The sequence below is a fragment of the Microcaecilia unicolor genome, chromosome 2, assembly GCF_901765095.1.
Source record: "Microcaecilia unicolor chromosome 2, aMicUni1.1, whole genome shotgun sequence".
NCBI classification, from domain to species: Eukaryota; Metazoa; Chordata; class Amphibia; order Gymnophiona; family Siphonopidae; genus Microcaecilia; species Microcaecilia unicolor.
In genome coordinates, this window is record NC_044032.1 from 653,917,634 (window position 1) to 653,936,062 (window position 18,429).

An 18,429-nucleotide genomic window follows, 5' to 3' on the forward strand; every position below is an offset into this window, starting at 1 on the left:
ATGTAAGAACGCCCAAGTAATATTATATATTCAGGCATTATCGGACCTTAGCGATACCTTTGACATTTAAAATTACTTGGTAGAAGAGTCTGGTTGATTAAAGAGAACATTCCCTGAGATAGCCTGAGGGTGAAACATGAGTCATGTCGGAACTGGTCCCTGACCGACTTGAGTAAAATATTTTTCAGATGAGTACAATTTTAAATTTATAATTATTCCAGTTATCTTTGCTTTTGAAGTAAATTATACAAGCTTATTGGAACGATGAGAAGGTGGGTGCATAAATCTTGAAGGTTTGAGAATGCTGTATCTTTTAAGTTGCACCACTGAGGTCTGATAAAGGCTGAGTATATAATATTACTTGTGTGTTCTTATATACTTCAAGGTTCATTATTATTTATGGGCGCATTATTAATTAATATCGTGAGTAGCATCTGTGCAACATTGCATATGAAGATCAAGAGGATTGTGATGTGTGTTTGAGTACCATTATTAAAGCCAGAAATAAAAATACGTATGCACTCCTGTGTGGATAAGTTTGGAATTATTTTTTATATACTTGAAGTTGAAATATGGAATGATCTACCTGTTGCCATCAGAACAGAAAACAGCTACCTTAGCTTCAGGAAGAGGCTAAAAACCTTTCACTTCCCAAAGACTGCTTCATAATAATCCATTTTGACTTTTACCTCCTAGTACCACCCACTATCCTTATAATATTTTGATCTCATACATTACATCAATGATATCTAATTTTCTCATACCTCAAACTAACACTATCTGCTTTTGTCTCACCTAGATTGTAAACTGCACTGAACCCTGGAAAGGGGATATTAGCGGTATACAAGAATTTATTTGAATTGAATTGAATATGGTTTCTTTTTACCCCTTTTTTGTAATTATTGGACGGAAAAAATATACAGTAGAGTCTTTCTTATCCGAATTTCGCTTATCAGATGTTCTAGATTATCTGACATACCTCTGTGACATCACTGCATTGTCATTGAGATAAATGCAGGTTTCTTTCACTTTCCTGACATCGTTTAGTTAAAAGACGTCAGTGCTAGGCAAGATTCTTGGGCATTCTGTGCAGGCCCCAGTCACCTGCCACCCAAGCTCAGCCTGTATTATCCGACTTTTCAATTAGCCAACAACCTGTCCCATTTATGTCAAATAATCAAGACTCTACTGTATATATACAACGTAAGGATAAGGAAGATAAGGAAGCAATACTGGTAATGGGGAAGCAAAGCTATTACTGGGCAAACTTTTACAGTCTGTGCTGTGATCGTAGCTGGACAGATTCAGCTTCATAAGTTGGAGAACAAGGACAGTGCTGGGCAGACTTCTATGGTCTATGCCCTGAAAATGGCAAGGACAAATCATGACCAGGTATACAAATGAAGTATCGCATACCGTAGGTAAAGAGTTTTATCTTGTTGGGCAGACTAGATGGACAGTACAGATTAACTGTTCACTCGTCCTCTAGATTGTTCACTTGTCTTTAGATTGTTCTCTTGTCTTTTAGATTGTAAGCTCTTTGAGCAGGGACTGTCCTTCTATGTTTAAATTGTACAGCGCTGCGTAACCCTAGTAGCGCTTTAGAAATGTTAGTTAGTAGTAGTAGTAGTAGTTTATCTGACGTCATCTGCTATGTTACTATATTGAGCTGGTTGTAAAGAAGCATGCATTTGTTGAGGTGGTTGTGTTTGACGGGAGGCCCTAAATGGAGAGGTTGTTAAATACTACTACTACTACTATTTAGCATTTCTATAGCGCTACAAGGCGTACGCAGTGCTGCACAAACATAGAAGAAAGATAGTCCCTGCTCAAAGAGCTTATAATCTAATAGACAAAAAATAAATAAAGTAAGCAAATCAAATCAATTAATGTGAACGGGAAGGAAGAGAGGAGGGTAGGTGGAGGCGAGTGGTTACAAGTGGTTACGAGTCAAAAGCAATGTTAAAGAGGTGGGCTTTCAGTCTAGATTTAAAGGTGGCCAAGGATGGGGCAAGACGTAGGGGCTCAGGAAGTTTATTCCAGGCGTAGGGTGCAGCGAGACAGAAGGCGCGAAGTCTGGAGTTGGCAGTAGTGGAGAAGGGAACAGATAAGAAGGATTTATCCATGGAGCGGAGTGCACGGGAAGGGGTGTAGGGAAGGACGAGTGTGGAGAGATACTGGGGAGCAGCAGAGTGAGTACATAAGCAATAGACAATTACAGCAGTAAAAATATCCAAACAACAATACACAATATGGCACAGTTTGCTACACCGTCAACACAATACATAATAAAACATTTTAATAGACAGCATAGGGTGCAAAGAAAGATGGAACATGTAGATAGATAAGCCAAAGGGGACTAATTTAAAGAAAGTTGCACATGAGGTCAGAAAAATGCTTGAAAATGATCTTAGCTAGAGTAGAAGTGGATAAACATGTCCTGCAAAGCCTTTCAGAGAGTGCACTCCAGAGTGTGGGGGCTCCTCCGGAAAATGAAATTAAACACCAACAAAACAAAGGTTCATTGCTTTCTCCTCCTTCGATAGAACTGGCTATTATTTCATTAACAATTATGGGTTCTTATTTTGTACTAGACTCATTCCTGAGGGTATTAGGGATTATTTTAGATAATCAATTGTCTATGAAGAATCACATTAAGCAACTTGCCAACAGGGATTTTGTCAAGCTGAGACAGTTACAGCTATAAATGGTGTACAAAATTCAGCACTAGAAAAAAATTTGCGCTAAACGCAATTCTATAATGGTGCGCACTTAATAGAATCACACTTGGTGCTAAATCCTGCACCTAACTTTGGGCACCAAACACACCTGCTGAACCTGGTATAAGGTTAGGTGCTCTTCACACACAACTTTCCAGAATGCCCCTGGCACACCCCCTTTTCAGTTAGGTGACATGCCTTACAGAATAGTGCACCGCCAGATGCGTGTTCAAATTTTAATGGGTGCCAATTAACTTAATAGTTGGTTGTCAGCACCCAATTATTGATGTTGATTGGCTCATTAACCAATTAATTTGCACGCAAATCTTCAGAATGCGCCCACATTTTGGCGCTGAAATCTAGGCGCCATATATAGAATCTGGGAGAGATTATATAGTTGGATGAGGAAAGGAGGATGTGTGCAAAGGTTGTGTAGTTGGATGAGGAAAGATGGTTGTGAAAACATTTGGATGCTGTAGTTAGAGACAATGAAATATAGACCTTATGAAATAAAAACGCCTGTTTTAGCACTATGGACTCTGTGAGAGCTGTTCATGGAAATAAATCTTCCACCTTCCTTCTCTCTTGGATTCCTCGAACGTTGCTGCCTTGATTTTGTCTGCTCTAAAACCATTTATTTTGCATAGATGTGGGGTTTCTAAATTGAATTATGGCTTTGTGCTAAATATGAATATGATACATCATGTAAACGTATTGCTTAAATTAATTTTTTTTCTCCTATTCTGTAGGGAATGTTTGTGGAAATTTTTTTTCCCACCAGACTATCAAACCATGAAAGTTTCAGAAATTGCTGAGCCTGGGAAGCTGCGTCAGATCCTGGCTTTTGAACTGCGGATGAATATTATTGCAGACGCTACCATAGATATGCTTTTTACTAAAAACAGGGTAGGCACCTTTAGATTGAGTTGGGTTGGGTTTAGATTTCATGCCTGGTTTTGATACCTTAGACTGGTTGGGGTGAGACTATTGTGGAAAAAAAATGGCATCCATTGTCCTGGGGGGGGGGGGGGGGGGGGGGGGTGGCCTAAGAGTGGTTACGGCAACATTCGGCATCTTCAGTCACATCCACTGGCCAATTGTGTTAACAGATTTTATTAAGATTTTAAAGCTGAGAACTCCTAAAGTCACCCAGCCCCAAAAGCAAATATGTCTACTCGCTAACTGAGTGGTGCGTTTGCACTGGACTCTGTCAAAACACTGTGGAAGCAGCCTTGAGGGAAAGTTGTATGAATTTGTCTGTGTTGCTGATTGCCTATGAGTTTATTTGTTAATGTATCTAAGGAATCATTTTACTAGCATGGTAACTCTGATGTGATTTTGGAAGGCTAAACGTACTAGAGTTCTTCAGCTCAGAAGAAGGATGACAGAGGGATATTATGGAAGTTGCTGAAATCATGAGTGGGGTGGAATGGTTAAATAGGGAACAGCAGTTTAACCTTTCAAACACAAAACCACCACCAATGGTTTGAAAACAAGTATTGTTGTCATGCACTGTATATTTAAATTGTAGAATCTATTATGGAATATGATTTATTTGGTTTGATATACTGCTTGTGCTTTGTACAGTAACAGTGGTTCACAATATATAAAATAAAAAAACAAGAAAAAGAATGCCAATTTAGGACAGGAAAGTAAGTGATAGGTGGAATTAGGGAAGCAAACAACCACAAAAAAAATGAAATAATCCTATATAATAAAATGCACCTCCAACATTCTGAAGCTGACTGCATGGCTGAGGCATTCCTTCTCTCTGTATCCATCTCCTGAATTGACATCACGTACTTCCGGGTTCATCACAAGCAGAAGTGACCAATCACACGAGGTTTCTTGGCTTCAGAATGTTGGAGGTGCATTCTATTAAATAGGATTGGTCAGTTCCTTGAAGCACAGCCAGAGCTCAGCGTCCTGCACAGTAACGCTCAGACACCAGAGAGAGAGAGAGGGGGGGCCTGACACCAGAGAGAGGGAGGGAGGGGGGGCCTGACACCAGAGAGGGGGGTATCTCTGTCACACACACACACTCTCTCTCTTACAGTCAATGTCTTTCTCTCACTCTCACACACTGTCTCTCACACACTCTATGTCTCACACTGTATCACATTCACTCTCTATGTGTCACACAGTCACTCATACACTCAGTCTCACAGAGAGTCTGTGTCTCACACACACTCTGTCTCGCACACACACACTGTATCTGTGTGAAACACTCTCACACTGTGTCTCACATACGCACTTGCACACACTTCATTCTCACACACACACTCTCTCTCTCTCACAGACACACTCGCGCCCAGACTCACTCTGTCTCTCTCTCACACACACACACTCGCACATTCACTCTCTCTCTCACACACAGTCACTCTCACATACACTCTCTCAAACATACACACTCCGAGGAAAACCTTGCTAGCGCCCGTTTCATTTGTGTCAGAAACGGGCCTTTTTTACTAGTTAGGTAATAAAAGACAGTGGCATTAGTGGGATCAGTAAATCCCCAAAGCTACTAAGTCACCGAGCCATACATTAAAAGCCCTCAAACAAGTAGGATGTAAGAGAGGATCTAAATTTTGGATGAGAAAGTTCTAGTTGGTGGGATTGAGAGAGAGAATTCCATGAGGAGGACACTTAATAATAACACTTACTTAAAAAAATTTCAGTCTGAGGAATGAGCTAAGTCTGAAAGTGCTTGGGGTATTACTTGATCGTATGCTATCTTTTAAGAGTCAGGTCAGTTTCTGAACCAAAAACATTTTGTGGAAGCTAAGACAATTGAGAAGAATTGGAAAATACCTTTCTTTTAATCAGTTTGGATTAGTAGTACAAGTACTTGTTTTAAATCAGCTTGGTTACTGTAATTTGCTGTATATTGGTTGCCCTAGATTAGTGCTTCGTTGATTACAGACACTTCAAAATATGGCAGTGAGACTGATTTATCAGGCTTCAAAATGGGATAGTGTAACCCCTCTGTTATGGCAATTACATTGGCTTCCTATGGAGGCAAGGTCATTGTTTAAACTATGTGTGTGGGTATATATATATTTTTTTTTTACATGGGTTGGCTCTTGTACCATTAATGTCTAGGCTATCACTCTCCAAACTGAGAAAGCCTTTGAACAGAGATCCATTTAACTTTCCCTTGACGTTGCAGGTGAAATACAAGCGAGTGCACAAGCTGCGTCTATTTCCTATCAAGCAGCCAGTGCTTGGAACGCTTTATCAAATGGAGTTAGATTAGAAGCAAATTATTTAAGATTTAGGAAGAAATTGAAAGCTTGCTTATTTACTTGGTGTTATTAAATTTAGAAATTCTTATATTTCTGTAATAATGTAGCTTGTTGGTTGTTCCTATTTTGTAACTTCCCACTCTGATTGACTGCTTTGCTTTTATTGTAATCAGCATTGAACCAAGAGGTAATTGCGCAATACAAATATAATTGTAAAGAAGAAAGCTTGACTCCTAGTAATTTGGTAATGAGCTTTATTGTACTGTGGGAATACAAAGATGCTGATCATGAAGAGAGCGAAGGCTCCTGGATGGTGAATAGAACTGAATCGGTAGAGAGAGAGAGAAATATTACCAGAGCATGTGGTCAAGAAACTAACACAGGGAGGAAAAGTTCATAAAAGTAATTGCATCCTTTCCAGACCAGTCCAGACAAATGGGTAGTTGTGCTCATCCACCAGCAGATGGAGACAGAAACCGAAAGTAGATCCATGTGATTTGCCCTCTTAAGGCCCTGCACAGCTGTAGAATGCTCAGTATTCTCTGTCTCCAGCGGATGGTGGATGGTATGCGTAGCTCCCATCTGTATGGCTCAGTCAGCTCCTGACCGGGGAGGGGAAACCCTCTGAGAGTCAGTTGAGCAGCATTTCCTGTCCAGGAAGAGACTCCCTTTCAAACTGTAGTGCAGCTCATTTGGAGCTGGGGGAAACCTGGTGGTGCCAGGTCCCTGCCCCACTTTTCTTCTTGCAGTTGATATTGCGAGTGGTGAAGTGTCTCAAACGACTGGACTAGAAGGGAGTGCTGTCAGCTGCTCCTGGGAATGCTGTTTCATTTTTCTCTTCTTTTTACCTTCGGTGTGGGTGCCATATTCTACGTCTAGGCAGCCATGTGATAACGGCGCAGGTCAGCGTTTTCTTGCCGGCTGTTCGCTTTGTATTGTAGCACTTGGAATCTTTTTCTTCTGGCGGGCTCGTTTTTTCTGAACAGGTGTGGTGGCCATTCAGCTTTGAAGAGGCTGCTCTTTGCCGGATGTTTCTTAAAAAAAAAAAAAAAAAAAGATAAGCTGGCATTCCGTTGCCCATGGGCAATACCGACATTGCTTTCCTTAATTATGCACTGGCCCTTTTGGGCTACTGGTGTCTTAGGGCTGTTTAGGCGTGAAAGTTTCTTCCTTGCATTTTGGCTGTCAGGGCAACAGGCTAAGTCACAGGCCTCTGGGGTTTCCTGGGGCACAGCAGCACGTTTGGGGGGGGGGGGGGGGGGGGGGGGCGGGGCTTTGTCAGTCAACCAGAGGTTTGGCTGCTCTTTTTCCATTGTCTCTGTTTTCAGATCAGGAGTTTCATATCGAGTGGAGGAGTCGCCTAGTGGTTAGTGCAGCGGACTTTGATCCTGGGAAACTGGGTTCAATTTCCACTGCATCTCCTTGTGACTCTGGGCAAGTCACTTAACCCTCATTTGTCCCAGGTACAAATAAGTACCTGTATATAATGTAAACCACTTTGAATGTAGTTGGAAAAACCTCAAGTTGGAAAAACCTCAGAAAGGTGGTATATTAAGTCCCATTCCGTTCCCGTTCCCTTTCCTTCCCGGCTGCAGACTTAATGTTGGTGTGATTGTTGAGTGTGCTGAGTCCTGACTGCAGCATTCTGGAGCACCAGTGGTCCTCTCTTTTCCCTGTTGTCCTATGTTTCGGGACCTCCTCAGTTTCTTCTTGTCTGTGTGCAGACGTCTCCTGTGTTTGTGAGTTTCAACAGTCTCCTCTACAGAGTTGCAGGCCTTTGTATAAATCACAGTGTTTGCAGATTTTTCTCCCTCTGGAATTGTAGCCATTTCTGGTATTCCACCCCTGTCTCAGTGTTCACTCTTCTGGGTTGCAGATGTCTCTGGTATTCCTATGCTGCTCCAGTCCCCTTTCTCCTGAGTTGCGGACCTCTCCTGTGATGGAACTTGATGTACCTAAGAGGGTGAGTTCAATGTGGCTTTCGGTCAGTTGTATCTATTGGGAGTAGCTGACATCTCCGGGATTTCACAACTCCACCTGCACCCCTTTCTTTGGGATTTCAGACCTTTGCGGTGTTCTTCAGCTGCATTTTCGGAGGCGCTTGTCACCTCTTTTCAGGGTTGCAGACTTCTCCGGTATTTCCTGGCTGTACCTGTTTCCTCTCTTCGGAGTTGCTGCCGTATTCAGTGTTCACAGCTGCGCCTGTCTCCTGTCTTCGGAGTTGCAGACATCTTCAGTTCTTCACGGTGGGCCTGTCTCATCCCTTCAGGGTTGCAGACATCTTCAGTGTTTCACAGCTATGGCTGTCTCTTCTCTTAGGACTTGCAGACCTTGCCAGTGTTTCACAGCTGCACCTGTCTCCTCTCTTTAGAGATACAGATATTGCCGGTATTTCATAGCTGCACCAGCCTTCTCTCTTTAGAGTTGCAGATATTACCAGTATTTCACAGTTGCACCGGTCTCCTGTCTTCGGAGTTGCAGACATCTTCAGTTCTTCATGGCGGGCCTGTCTCATCCCTTCAGGGTTGTAGATATCTTCAGTGTTTCACAGCTATGGCTGTCTCTTCTCTTAGGACTTGCAGACCTTGCCAGTGTTTCACAGCTGCACTTGTCTCCTCTCTTTAGAGTTGCAGATATTGCCAGTATTTCACAGTTGCACCGGTCTCCTCTCTGCAGAGTGTGGACCTCTCCAGTATTTTCAGCTGTGCCAGTCTTCTCTTTACGGTGGCAGGCATCTCTGGTATTTCGTAGCTGCACCAGTCTTCTCTCTGCGGAGTTGCAGACGTCTCTCCTGTTTCTCAGCAGCACCAGTCTTCACTCTTCAGACTTGCGGACATCTCTGGTGTTTCACTTCTGCACCAAGCTCCTGTCTTCAGGTTGGCAGACCTGTTCTCTTGTTTCTCAGCTCCGGCAGTCTTCTCACCTACAAAGTGGTTGGTTTATATTTCTCTGCTGCCAGCATCTCCTGGATTCAGTGGGTCAGGACTCTCTCTTTTTCTCGTTTGCACCTGTTTCTGGAAGATTGCAGCTACTCTCCTTTCCTCTAACTCTCTGGGCTACAGATGAGCAGTCTGGCCATCCCGTACTGTCCTCTTTGGAATAGTGGGATGCCATCATGCGCTCTCTGTTTTTGTTCTGAGCAGGATGGCTCTGTCCCACACCAGTCCCATACGGGCTAGGTGGGCACCGGCGGCACTTCACTCCTGCGAGCCTGCATGGCCTGCTTTATATCAGCAGGGCTGTCGTACTTCATCTCTGAGGGATGTAGTTTATCCAGGGCTCTGCGGGGCTCGGCCTTTTATTCCAAGGGGAGGACTTTGACTCTTTTATCTCTGTTTGGATCGGGTTTTATGGTTCGGGCCACTCCTTGGCAAGGGGCATTTTTGGGCCGTCGCCTGGGTTTGGAACATCCAAGGTTCTTTTTCTGCCCAGTTCTGGTTCACATTTAGTCAGCTCTATGTTCTTAGCTGAGCGTATATGTATTTTTTTGTGCCCAAGGTTTCAGCTCTTCTGGCTACAGTTAAGCCAGATCTCCACCTTTGGAGCAGATGGTCTTTCTTTCTTTTCTTTTCTAACTGTGCTGAGAAGCTCAGTTGGACTTCCATCTACACGCTCTCTCTTTTACGTGTGCTCTTCTTTTAGAGAAGAATGGATCGTCAGCTGGCTCTGCTTTTTCTTGCTGGCGGTTCTACTCTTGGCTCCTCTGGGATGGGTCTTATATAGCCTACCTTTCCAGTCAGCAACATTCTTTGGGGTGCCTTGCCTCATTCTTCTGCCTGTTTAGGGTACCTCCCGCTGTGGTGGTAGGGCACATTGCGTTGGTTGGGAGCATGAGAGGCGTGAGTGAGTAGCTGTTGCCGAGGGTTGTGATGCTTCAGTGCCTGCCCTTCTGGGATGTCTCTGTTAGCATGGTTTTGTGGTTGGGTTACCTCGTCCCCCTTATGTGGGTATTTGCTCTGCCAGTGCTTTTACGGTTGACCCTCTCTGGTGGTGTCACAGGATGCCTTTGGGTCCCCAGCTGAGGAGGTTGTGGGGAATGCCTCTTCCGCACTATGATAGCAGCAGCTTATGGGTTCCCAGCTTCTATCTTTCTGGGTTTCCCGGGCTGGAACTGTGGCCAATTCTGTCTTCTTCCCAGACTAGATTGGGCAGTCATTCCAGTCTTCTTGGATGGGGTCATCACCTTCCTATTCTCTAGGTTACATAAGAACAGCCATACTGGGTCAGACCAATGGTCCATCCAGCCCAATATCGGTGGCCAATCCATGTCACAAGTACCTGGCAGAAACATAATTACATATGCCTCTCGTCGCTGGGTTGGCGTAGACTGCCTTTGTTGGGCATGGTCTGCTGTGTTTCTTCCTTCTGGGATCTCTCTCCCGGTTTTCGGCTCCTGGGCTGTCGAGGTTGGCCTGCGCGGGTTCGCATGGGGCGTTATGTTCTTGTTGAGGGTATGCGCATTTCCTACATGACTGCCTCATTCCTTTTTCTTCTGGGCCAGGCGTGGCCTGGCACTTTGGCTCTTTGAGTCTGGTATCTGCACAGTAGTCCCACCCTATTTAGGGACCTGCTTTTTCACATCCCATTTGTCTGGACTGGTCTGGCAAGGATGCAAAGGAAGGGAAAATTTATGTCATACCTGATAATTTTCTTTCCTTTAGTCCTGCCAGATCAGTCCAGAATCCTCCCTGTTTTTCTCGTTATTTTTTCAGATATGCTTCCTTTCTTAGATGTCTGTTTTATGCTCCGTTCTGGGGTCACTCATCACTCTGGGATCAGATGCTATGTTAGTTGGATGGAGGCCTTCCTTTTCAGTAAGGGCCTGAGTGGGGGCCTCCTGGCTCAGTGCACCAACTAGCTGTCAGTGGAAGTGGTGCCTTCTCTCTGTAGTCATATTGGTGCAGAGGGCATGTCTCCTGACTCGGTGGACTATCTATCTGTCAGTTGAAAGTTTGCCTGTTTCCTTCAGTTGCGTTTGGCTGAAGCCGTACCTCCTGACTCAGGCTCCTTGCTGCTGTGCTAGTCAGTCTCACTCTACTGCTTATTTGGCCGGTAGGACCTGGGCTTTCTACCAGCCACATTTCTCTCAACTGCTTGGAAAAGTATGGCTGTTAGGATTTGGCCTGCCCGCCAGCTTTGTCATCAGTAATTCAGTTCTGTCTCTATGCTCAGTCTACCTGACGTCATATGTGAGAGGCTCTTTGGACCTGTTTTCCCTGCCAGCCATGCTACTCATTGCCACCATCACTTTTGCTTATTGTTAGGTGCCGAGGTCTGAGCTTTCCCACTTCCGAGTAACTGATGTGTCAAAGAACAAACAAGGAAGCTGAAACAAACCAACCTACTGCCTTTTATATATAGCTAGGTACCTTGGGAAATAATTTCAAGATAGGGGCAGAAGAGAGCTTGAGGTTTGCATAGCTAGATGATAAAAAAAAGGGGTTGAATTAGGACAAGTGTGAAACTTGTAAACAGTAGTGTCAGTTGTCAAGACTTCAACCCTAGCTATTGTCCATTTATACAAATTTCATATGTATATAACTAGATGTTTTTTTTAATATGTTTTATAGGAAACCAATGCTGTTCATGTAAACGTTGGAGCCGGTTCGTACTTAGAAGTCAATATTCCAATGACAGTTGCAGAAGATGGTAAGATAATTCTACTGAACAAGTACTTGAAAAATTAAATGTAAACCTTTTCATCAAATCAGGTGAGTTTTGAAATAGATCTTGAATGCATAAAATCCCAAACTGGGTGACACTGGCCAGGAGATTCGTGCATATCTCTGTGGTGCCTTATTTTAGGAGATTGATGATATTTGCTTTCTATTTCTGTTATTGGTTTCCTGTTCAGCAGAGAACATGTTAATTTTGACGTGTTATCTCAAAACTCTTGTTTTGTGTGTGAAATGTCTTTTAACTATTGTGCTCTTAGTTGTTGTGTGTGCTGTGGGTATGAAAAGTCGATTTTGAATACTTAGCAATATAATCGCTGAAATATATATTTTTTCTTATTCTCTTTGCTTATTAGGTTACTCCCCAACGATTAAGGGACAGCTTCTGCATGTTGATGCTACCAGTAGTATGCAATACCGGACTCTTATCGAAGCAGAAATGTTGGCTGTAAGTTTGTGGTCCAATGTGGAATTAGATATGGTTGCTAAAAGGAAGAACACCTTGTGAAGTGAACGGGAATTGGATCAGACCTTCTGCTCTTCAGAGGAGTCTAAACCTGCATTTAAAATATGGATGTAGGTCCAGTTGTTAATGTACACGTTGGACTTTGCCAGTTCACTGTATCATGGTGCTTTAGTGTAATTTTAGAGGCTTATCTTGTTGGTTAGTTGTTATTTTGTGCTGAAACATTATTGTGTTTCTGAAGTTCACATCATACAGGTGATAAGATAGTACAGTGGTAGAGGAAACTGGTGGCTGGATGTTCCTCTGTTATATTAATGTACCCACCAGTATTGGAATCATCAGTGGAGGCCTTATAGTCCCTGCTCTTGCCTAGAAACACAGCAGTGTGATTGGGCCCTTGAAAAAGACAGGAAGGCTGAAATTGGCTAAGACTGATGGCCCCTATATGGTGGCCAAAGGCTTATCCACACCTGAGAATACAAAAATATTGAAGCTTCACACCAGTTGTTACTGAAGCCTAACTGGAAAATTCCCTTTAGTGCCAAGTTTTGAAGCAATTGATAAGTAAGTATAAGTAAGTGGGAGGCGGGGCTGGTGGTTGGGAGGTGGGGATAGTGCTGGGCAGACTTATATGGTCTGTGCCAGAGCCAGTGGTGGGAGGTGGGGCTGGTGGTTGGGAGGAGGGGATAGTGCTGGGCAGACTTATACGGTCTGTGCCCTGAAAAAGACAGGTACAAATCAAGGTAAGGTATACACAAAAAATGGCACATGAGTTTATCTTGTTGGGCAGACTGGGTGGACCGTGCAGGTCTTTTTCTGCCATCATTTACTATGTTACTATGTTATATCAGCATACTCAAACATAGAAAAATAAAGGCAGATAAAGACCCTGTGGCCTGTCCAATCATCCATGCCATCTACTATCCTTTTCTCTCCCTTAGAGATCCTGTGTACCTGTCCCAAGCTTTCTTGAATTCAGACAGTTTTCGTCTCCACTACCTCCACTGGGATGCTGTTCCACAAATTCACCACCCTCTCTATAAAGACATATTTCCTCAGGTTACTTCTGAGGCTATCCCTTTCACCTTCATCCTATGCTCCCCTCATTCTAGAGCTTCCTTTCAACTGAAAGGGACTACGTCTCTGTCATATTTCTCCTCTCCTGCCTTTCTTTCAGAGTATACGTATTGAGATCTTTGTCGTTCCCTAGCCACTTCATGATGAAGATCACTGGCCATTTTAGTACCCTCCCTCTGGACCGACTCCATTCTGTTTATATCTTTTTGAAGAATTGTACACAGTATTCTAAATGAAATCTCACCAGAGTCTTATACAGGGGCATCACCACTTCCTCTTTCTTACTGGCCATTCCTTTCTACCTGTTTGGCAATCTTAAGGTCATGCACAAACGTTCTTCGCCCCCTAAACTGTACCACTCCCTCAGGTTTTTGCAGCCCACATGCATCGCTCTGCATTTTTTTAGCATTAAATCTTAGTTGCCAAATTCTGGGCCATTCTTCAAGCTTCACTCAGTCTCTCATCTTGTTGACCACACCATCAGTGGTGTCTGCCCTATTGCAGATTTTGTATCATCCACAAAGAGGCAAACATTACCAGACAGCTCTTCAGCAATATCGCTTACAAAAATGTTTAAAATAACTGGCCCAAGAACCAAACCTTGTGGCACAGCACTGGTAGCATTCTTTCCCTCAGAGTGAGTGCCATTTACCACTACCCTCTGTCGCCTTCTACTCAATCAGTTCCAAAGCCAATCACTTACTTTTGGGCCCATACTGAGGGCATTCAGTTTATTAGTTGTGTATGTGGAACCGCCTCAACTGCTTTGCTAAAATCTAAATACATCACATCTAGCAACCTCCCTTGATCCAACTTTCTGGTCATCCAGTCAAAGAAATTCATCAGATTTGTCTAACAAAACTTGCCTCTAGTGAAACCATTCTCACGTCCTGCATTCCATTGGATTACAGAAACCATTTACTTACTTAACACAGAGGTCAGACTTACCTGCCTGTAGTTCCCCGCTTCCTCAGCTGTCTATTTTCTTTCTAGATTTGCAGTAGGGAATGATAGGCAAATTCAGTAGCTCAGAAAAACACATTTGCCTTGAGGGAAGACAGCTTTCTGTCCACACTCGTCCTTCCCTACATCCCTTCCCGTGCACTCCGCTCCATGGATAAATCCTTCTTATCTGTTCCCTTCTCCACTACTGCCAACTCCAGACTTCGCGCCTTCTGTCTCGCTGCACCCTATGCCTGGAATAAACTTCCTGAGCCCCTACGTCTTGCCCCATCCTTGGCCACCTTTAAATCTAGACTGAAAGCCCACCTCTTTAACATTGCTTTTGACTCGTAACCACTTGTAACCACTCGCCTCCACCTACCCTCCTCTCTTCCTTCCCGTTCACATTAATTGATTTGATTTGCTTACTTTATTTATTTTTTGTCTATTAGATTGTAAGCTCTTTGAGCAGGGACTGTCTTTCTTCTATGTTTGTGCATCGCTGCGTACGCCTTGTAGCGCTATAGAAATGCTAAATAGTAGTAGTAGTAGTAGAGCAGACAGAGCCACAGGATAATGTACTGGCCATGAGCTGTGGAGAAAGACAGTGAATGATCTGGAAATTGGAAAGTCATGGGATAGGAGGTAGTGTTCTATTGTTGATTAAAAACTGGTTAGAAGATAGAAAACAGAGGGTAGGGATAAATGGTCAGTAGTCTCAATGGAGAAGGGTAGATAGTGGGGTTCCGCAAGGGTCTGTACTGGAACCACTGCTTTTTAACATATTTATAAGTGATCTAGATATATGAATAACTAGTGAAATAATTATATTTGCTGGTGACACAAAGTTATTCAAAGTTGTTAAATCACAAGAGGATTGTGAAAAATTGCAAGAGGACCTTACAAGACTGGGCATCCAAATTGCAGATGATGTTTAATGTGAGCAAGTGCAAAGTGATGCATGTGGGAAAGAGGAACCTGAACTATAGTTACATGATGCAAGGTTGCACGTTAGGAGTCACTGACCAGGAAAAGGATCTAGGTGTCATTGTTGATGGCACGTTGAAACCCTGTGCTCACTATGCAGCGGTGGCAAAGAAAGCAAATAGAATGTTAGATATTATTAGGAAAGGAATGGAAAACAAAAATGAGGATGTTATAATGCCTTTGTATCCTTGAATACTGTGCTCAATTCTGATCACTGCATCTCAAAAAAGATACAGTGTAATTAGAAAAGGTACAGAGAAGGATGACTAAAATGATAAAGGGGATGGGATGACTTCCCTATGAGGAAAAGCTAAAGTGGCTAGTGCTCTTTAGCTTGGAGAAAAGGCGGCTGAGGGGAGATATGATAGAGGTCTATAAAATAATGAGCGAAGTGGAATGGGTAGACGTGAATCTCTTGTTTACTCTTTCCAAAAATACTAGGACTAGGGGGCACGCAATGAAGCTACAAAGTGGTAAATTTAAAACAAATCAGAGAAAATATTTCTTCATTCTACATGTAATTAAACTCTGGAATTCATTGCCAGAGAATGTAGTAAAATCAGTTAGCTTAGCGAGGTTTAAAAAAAGGTTTGAATATCTTTCTAAAAGAAAAGTCCATAAGCCATTATTAAGATGGACTTGGGAAAATCCACTGCTTATTTCTAGGATAAGCAGCATAAAATGTACTTTTTTGGGATCTTGCCAGGTAGTTGTGACCTGGATTGGCCACTGTTGGAAACAGGATACTGGGCTTGATGGACCTTTGGTCTGTCCCAGTATGGCAACACTTACGTTCATCTCTCTAGTACAGCAGGAGTATTGCTTTAATTACCACTGCAGTACATATCCGATCTATCACATTCAGCATAGTTCTCAGGTTGTTGTGTTGTAAGCTAACATCGATGTTCTAATCCTCTGTTTGCAGTTTCATATCAATGCCAGCTATCCCCGGATATGGAACATGCCTCAGACATGGCAGTGTGAGCTGGAGGTTTACAAAGCAACATACCACTTCATCTTTGCCCAAAAAAACTTTTTTACAGGTAATTTCTTGAGCACAGTGCTGTTGAAATGTTGAAGCATTGTTGCTTCATTTGAGAAATCATTTTTCATCCCATTTCAGCAGGGTTGTGATGTGTAAAGTACTTGCGCTAAATACTGGATGATTTTAGATTAATACATGTATTTGATGTTCAAGCACAGGACATGATTTTCAAGTTATGCTTCATTATCTTTCTGTTGTACATGAAGGTAAACTTTACTCAGACACGTAACACCCATAGTTGACGATCAGGTTATGCAGATAAAAAGAACGTGCTACTGGAATTGAAGTTATAAAATGCATGTGTTAGCAATACACCTGTACTCCATCCTCAGAACAAGAGATTATATGAGGGGAGGCAGTGTCCGTTGCTCTGAAAGGCCATTGTTCCCGATGCTTTGTATTTTGAATAAGACCCTGCTATATGCATGTATAGTATGTATTTATACATTGTTGCTTTTAATGCCTAGTTTTCTGTTTTATTGTTAATCTGTTTTATTTGTCTCTGTAATTTTTTAAATTTTATTTCATTTTTTGGTAGCTGTCCGCTGTTCCAATATCCATTTCTCCGAGGATAGGCTATATGGGCTTGATATTCAGCCAGTGGGGATGATCAGCGTTTTGCTGACCACCACCACCATTATACCCAGAAATTCAACACAGAGTCATGTCCGGGCTCCGGCATTGAATTTCCGGGTATATGGATTCGGCAAAAAAATCATAAGTGCAATATTCAGCACAACCGGCTCTGAAGAACCGCATAAAGATAGGACTGCCTCTTCTGGCCGTTTAACTCATTTTAAATATCGGGCCCTATGTTCTTTGGTTTTCTACAAAGCCCATAAGACATCAGGAAGAACCTAGCTAAAAGTTACATGCATAGTTGTAGGTGGCTTTTATAAGGATTCTGCTTGTCTACCCGTATAACTATCTCATCTGCAGAGATCCCAAATATGTTTTTGAAAATGTACCCAATTATATTGTCTCATTAATATAGAGTAATGATCACTTGTTGACATCTGATGCTTTTAACAAAATCTTGTCTAGAATAAGAGCCAATTCAGGTTTCCATTTACACTGCAAAACCAGAATATCCGTAGGCATTTATGCCAATTCTCATCCATTTAATTTCATAGGAGGTCTGTCCCAATCACAACATTTGCACTTCACAGAATGAAATCATGAATGGAAATGTTGTATTTCCACAGCTGATCTGTGTCATTCAACATTCCTAGTAGAACAGTAAGATCCACAAATTCAAAGGACTGATATATTCATTTCCCAAGCATGCAGTCAGATAGTTATGTTAATTCTCATTTTATACACAGAAAGAATTTTGGTTATTTTCCGACAAGCACTGGCAGGTCTCTTGTCTTTTCACATTGTTATGAATGTTTAAACAGGGCAGAGTTTTACCTCTATTCACATTCTCTATTTTTTTCAAACTGATTATATACTAACTGCTTGCAGATCAGTCATTCCCAGACTCTGAAAGTAAGCTCAGTTAGTTCAGCTTAATAGTGATAATTTCTGGGGCAGACCTCTTGTGATATTTAAATATTTTATCTTCTTGCCCTTACTTAGTGTAAGAAAAGGGCCCTTATTTTAGAAGTTCATACATGTGGAAATGCCAGTATTTATATGTGTGAAACCTGAATTTAGAAAGACCAGTATTTCAACCTGTATCTCTTATCTATGTCCATATTCAGAGGGGAGTTAATGGGTGAGATAGAATTTTACATGTGTGCTCCTCATCTAAGAAAGGGAATAAACATGTACAGAGAAACATCGGTTTTCGTTGACTTCGGTTATTGTCGGTTTCGGTTTTCGTTGATTTTTTCAGTGAAAAATTTGTCTCAGATTTCGTTGGTTGCCTCGGTTTTCGCTGCTAATTTTGCGAAAACAAAGGGCAACCCATGCGTTCTCCTGCTCATTTAATTTACATTGATTCATATGGAAATAATTGCCTCGGTTTTCGTCTGTTTTGGTTTTCATTGATTGTTTTCGGATGGATTATCAATGAAAACTGAGGTATCACTGTATATGCCAACACCTCGATGTCAGGGTTTACACCTGCTCCAACCCATGTTCCTATAACACAGTTGTGGCAAGGTGCTGTTTGAACAGGAGATGACCACCGTGCCACAACTTGTATGTGAGCTGAACCATACATTCCCCTGATCATAGCCCTCTCCCCCCGATCACCTTTTGCAAACCCCTCACCCAGTGACAAAATGCTCCCTGCAGTCCTGAACTGTGACCCCTCCCAGACCTC

The 18,429-nt window shown here is 42.5% G+C and overlaps 1 protein-coding gene across 1 annotated transcript in view; it reads left to right on the forward strand.

The window, feature by feature from the left end:
• KIAA1109 (KIAA1109 ortholog) overlaps window positions 1-18,429 on the forward strand; it is a 452,391-nt gene that overhangs the window by 70,705 nt on the left and 363,257 nt on the right. Inside the window, 4 exon segments of the mRNA XM_030191772.1 lie at window positions 3,470-3,626; window positions 11,536-11,614; window positions 11,997-12,088; window positions 16,038-16,155. Coding sequence (XP_030047632.1) covers window positions 3,470-3,626; window positions 11,536-11,614; window positions 11,997-12,088; window positions 16,038-16,155 — 446 coding nt within the window.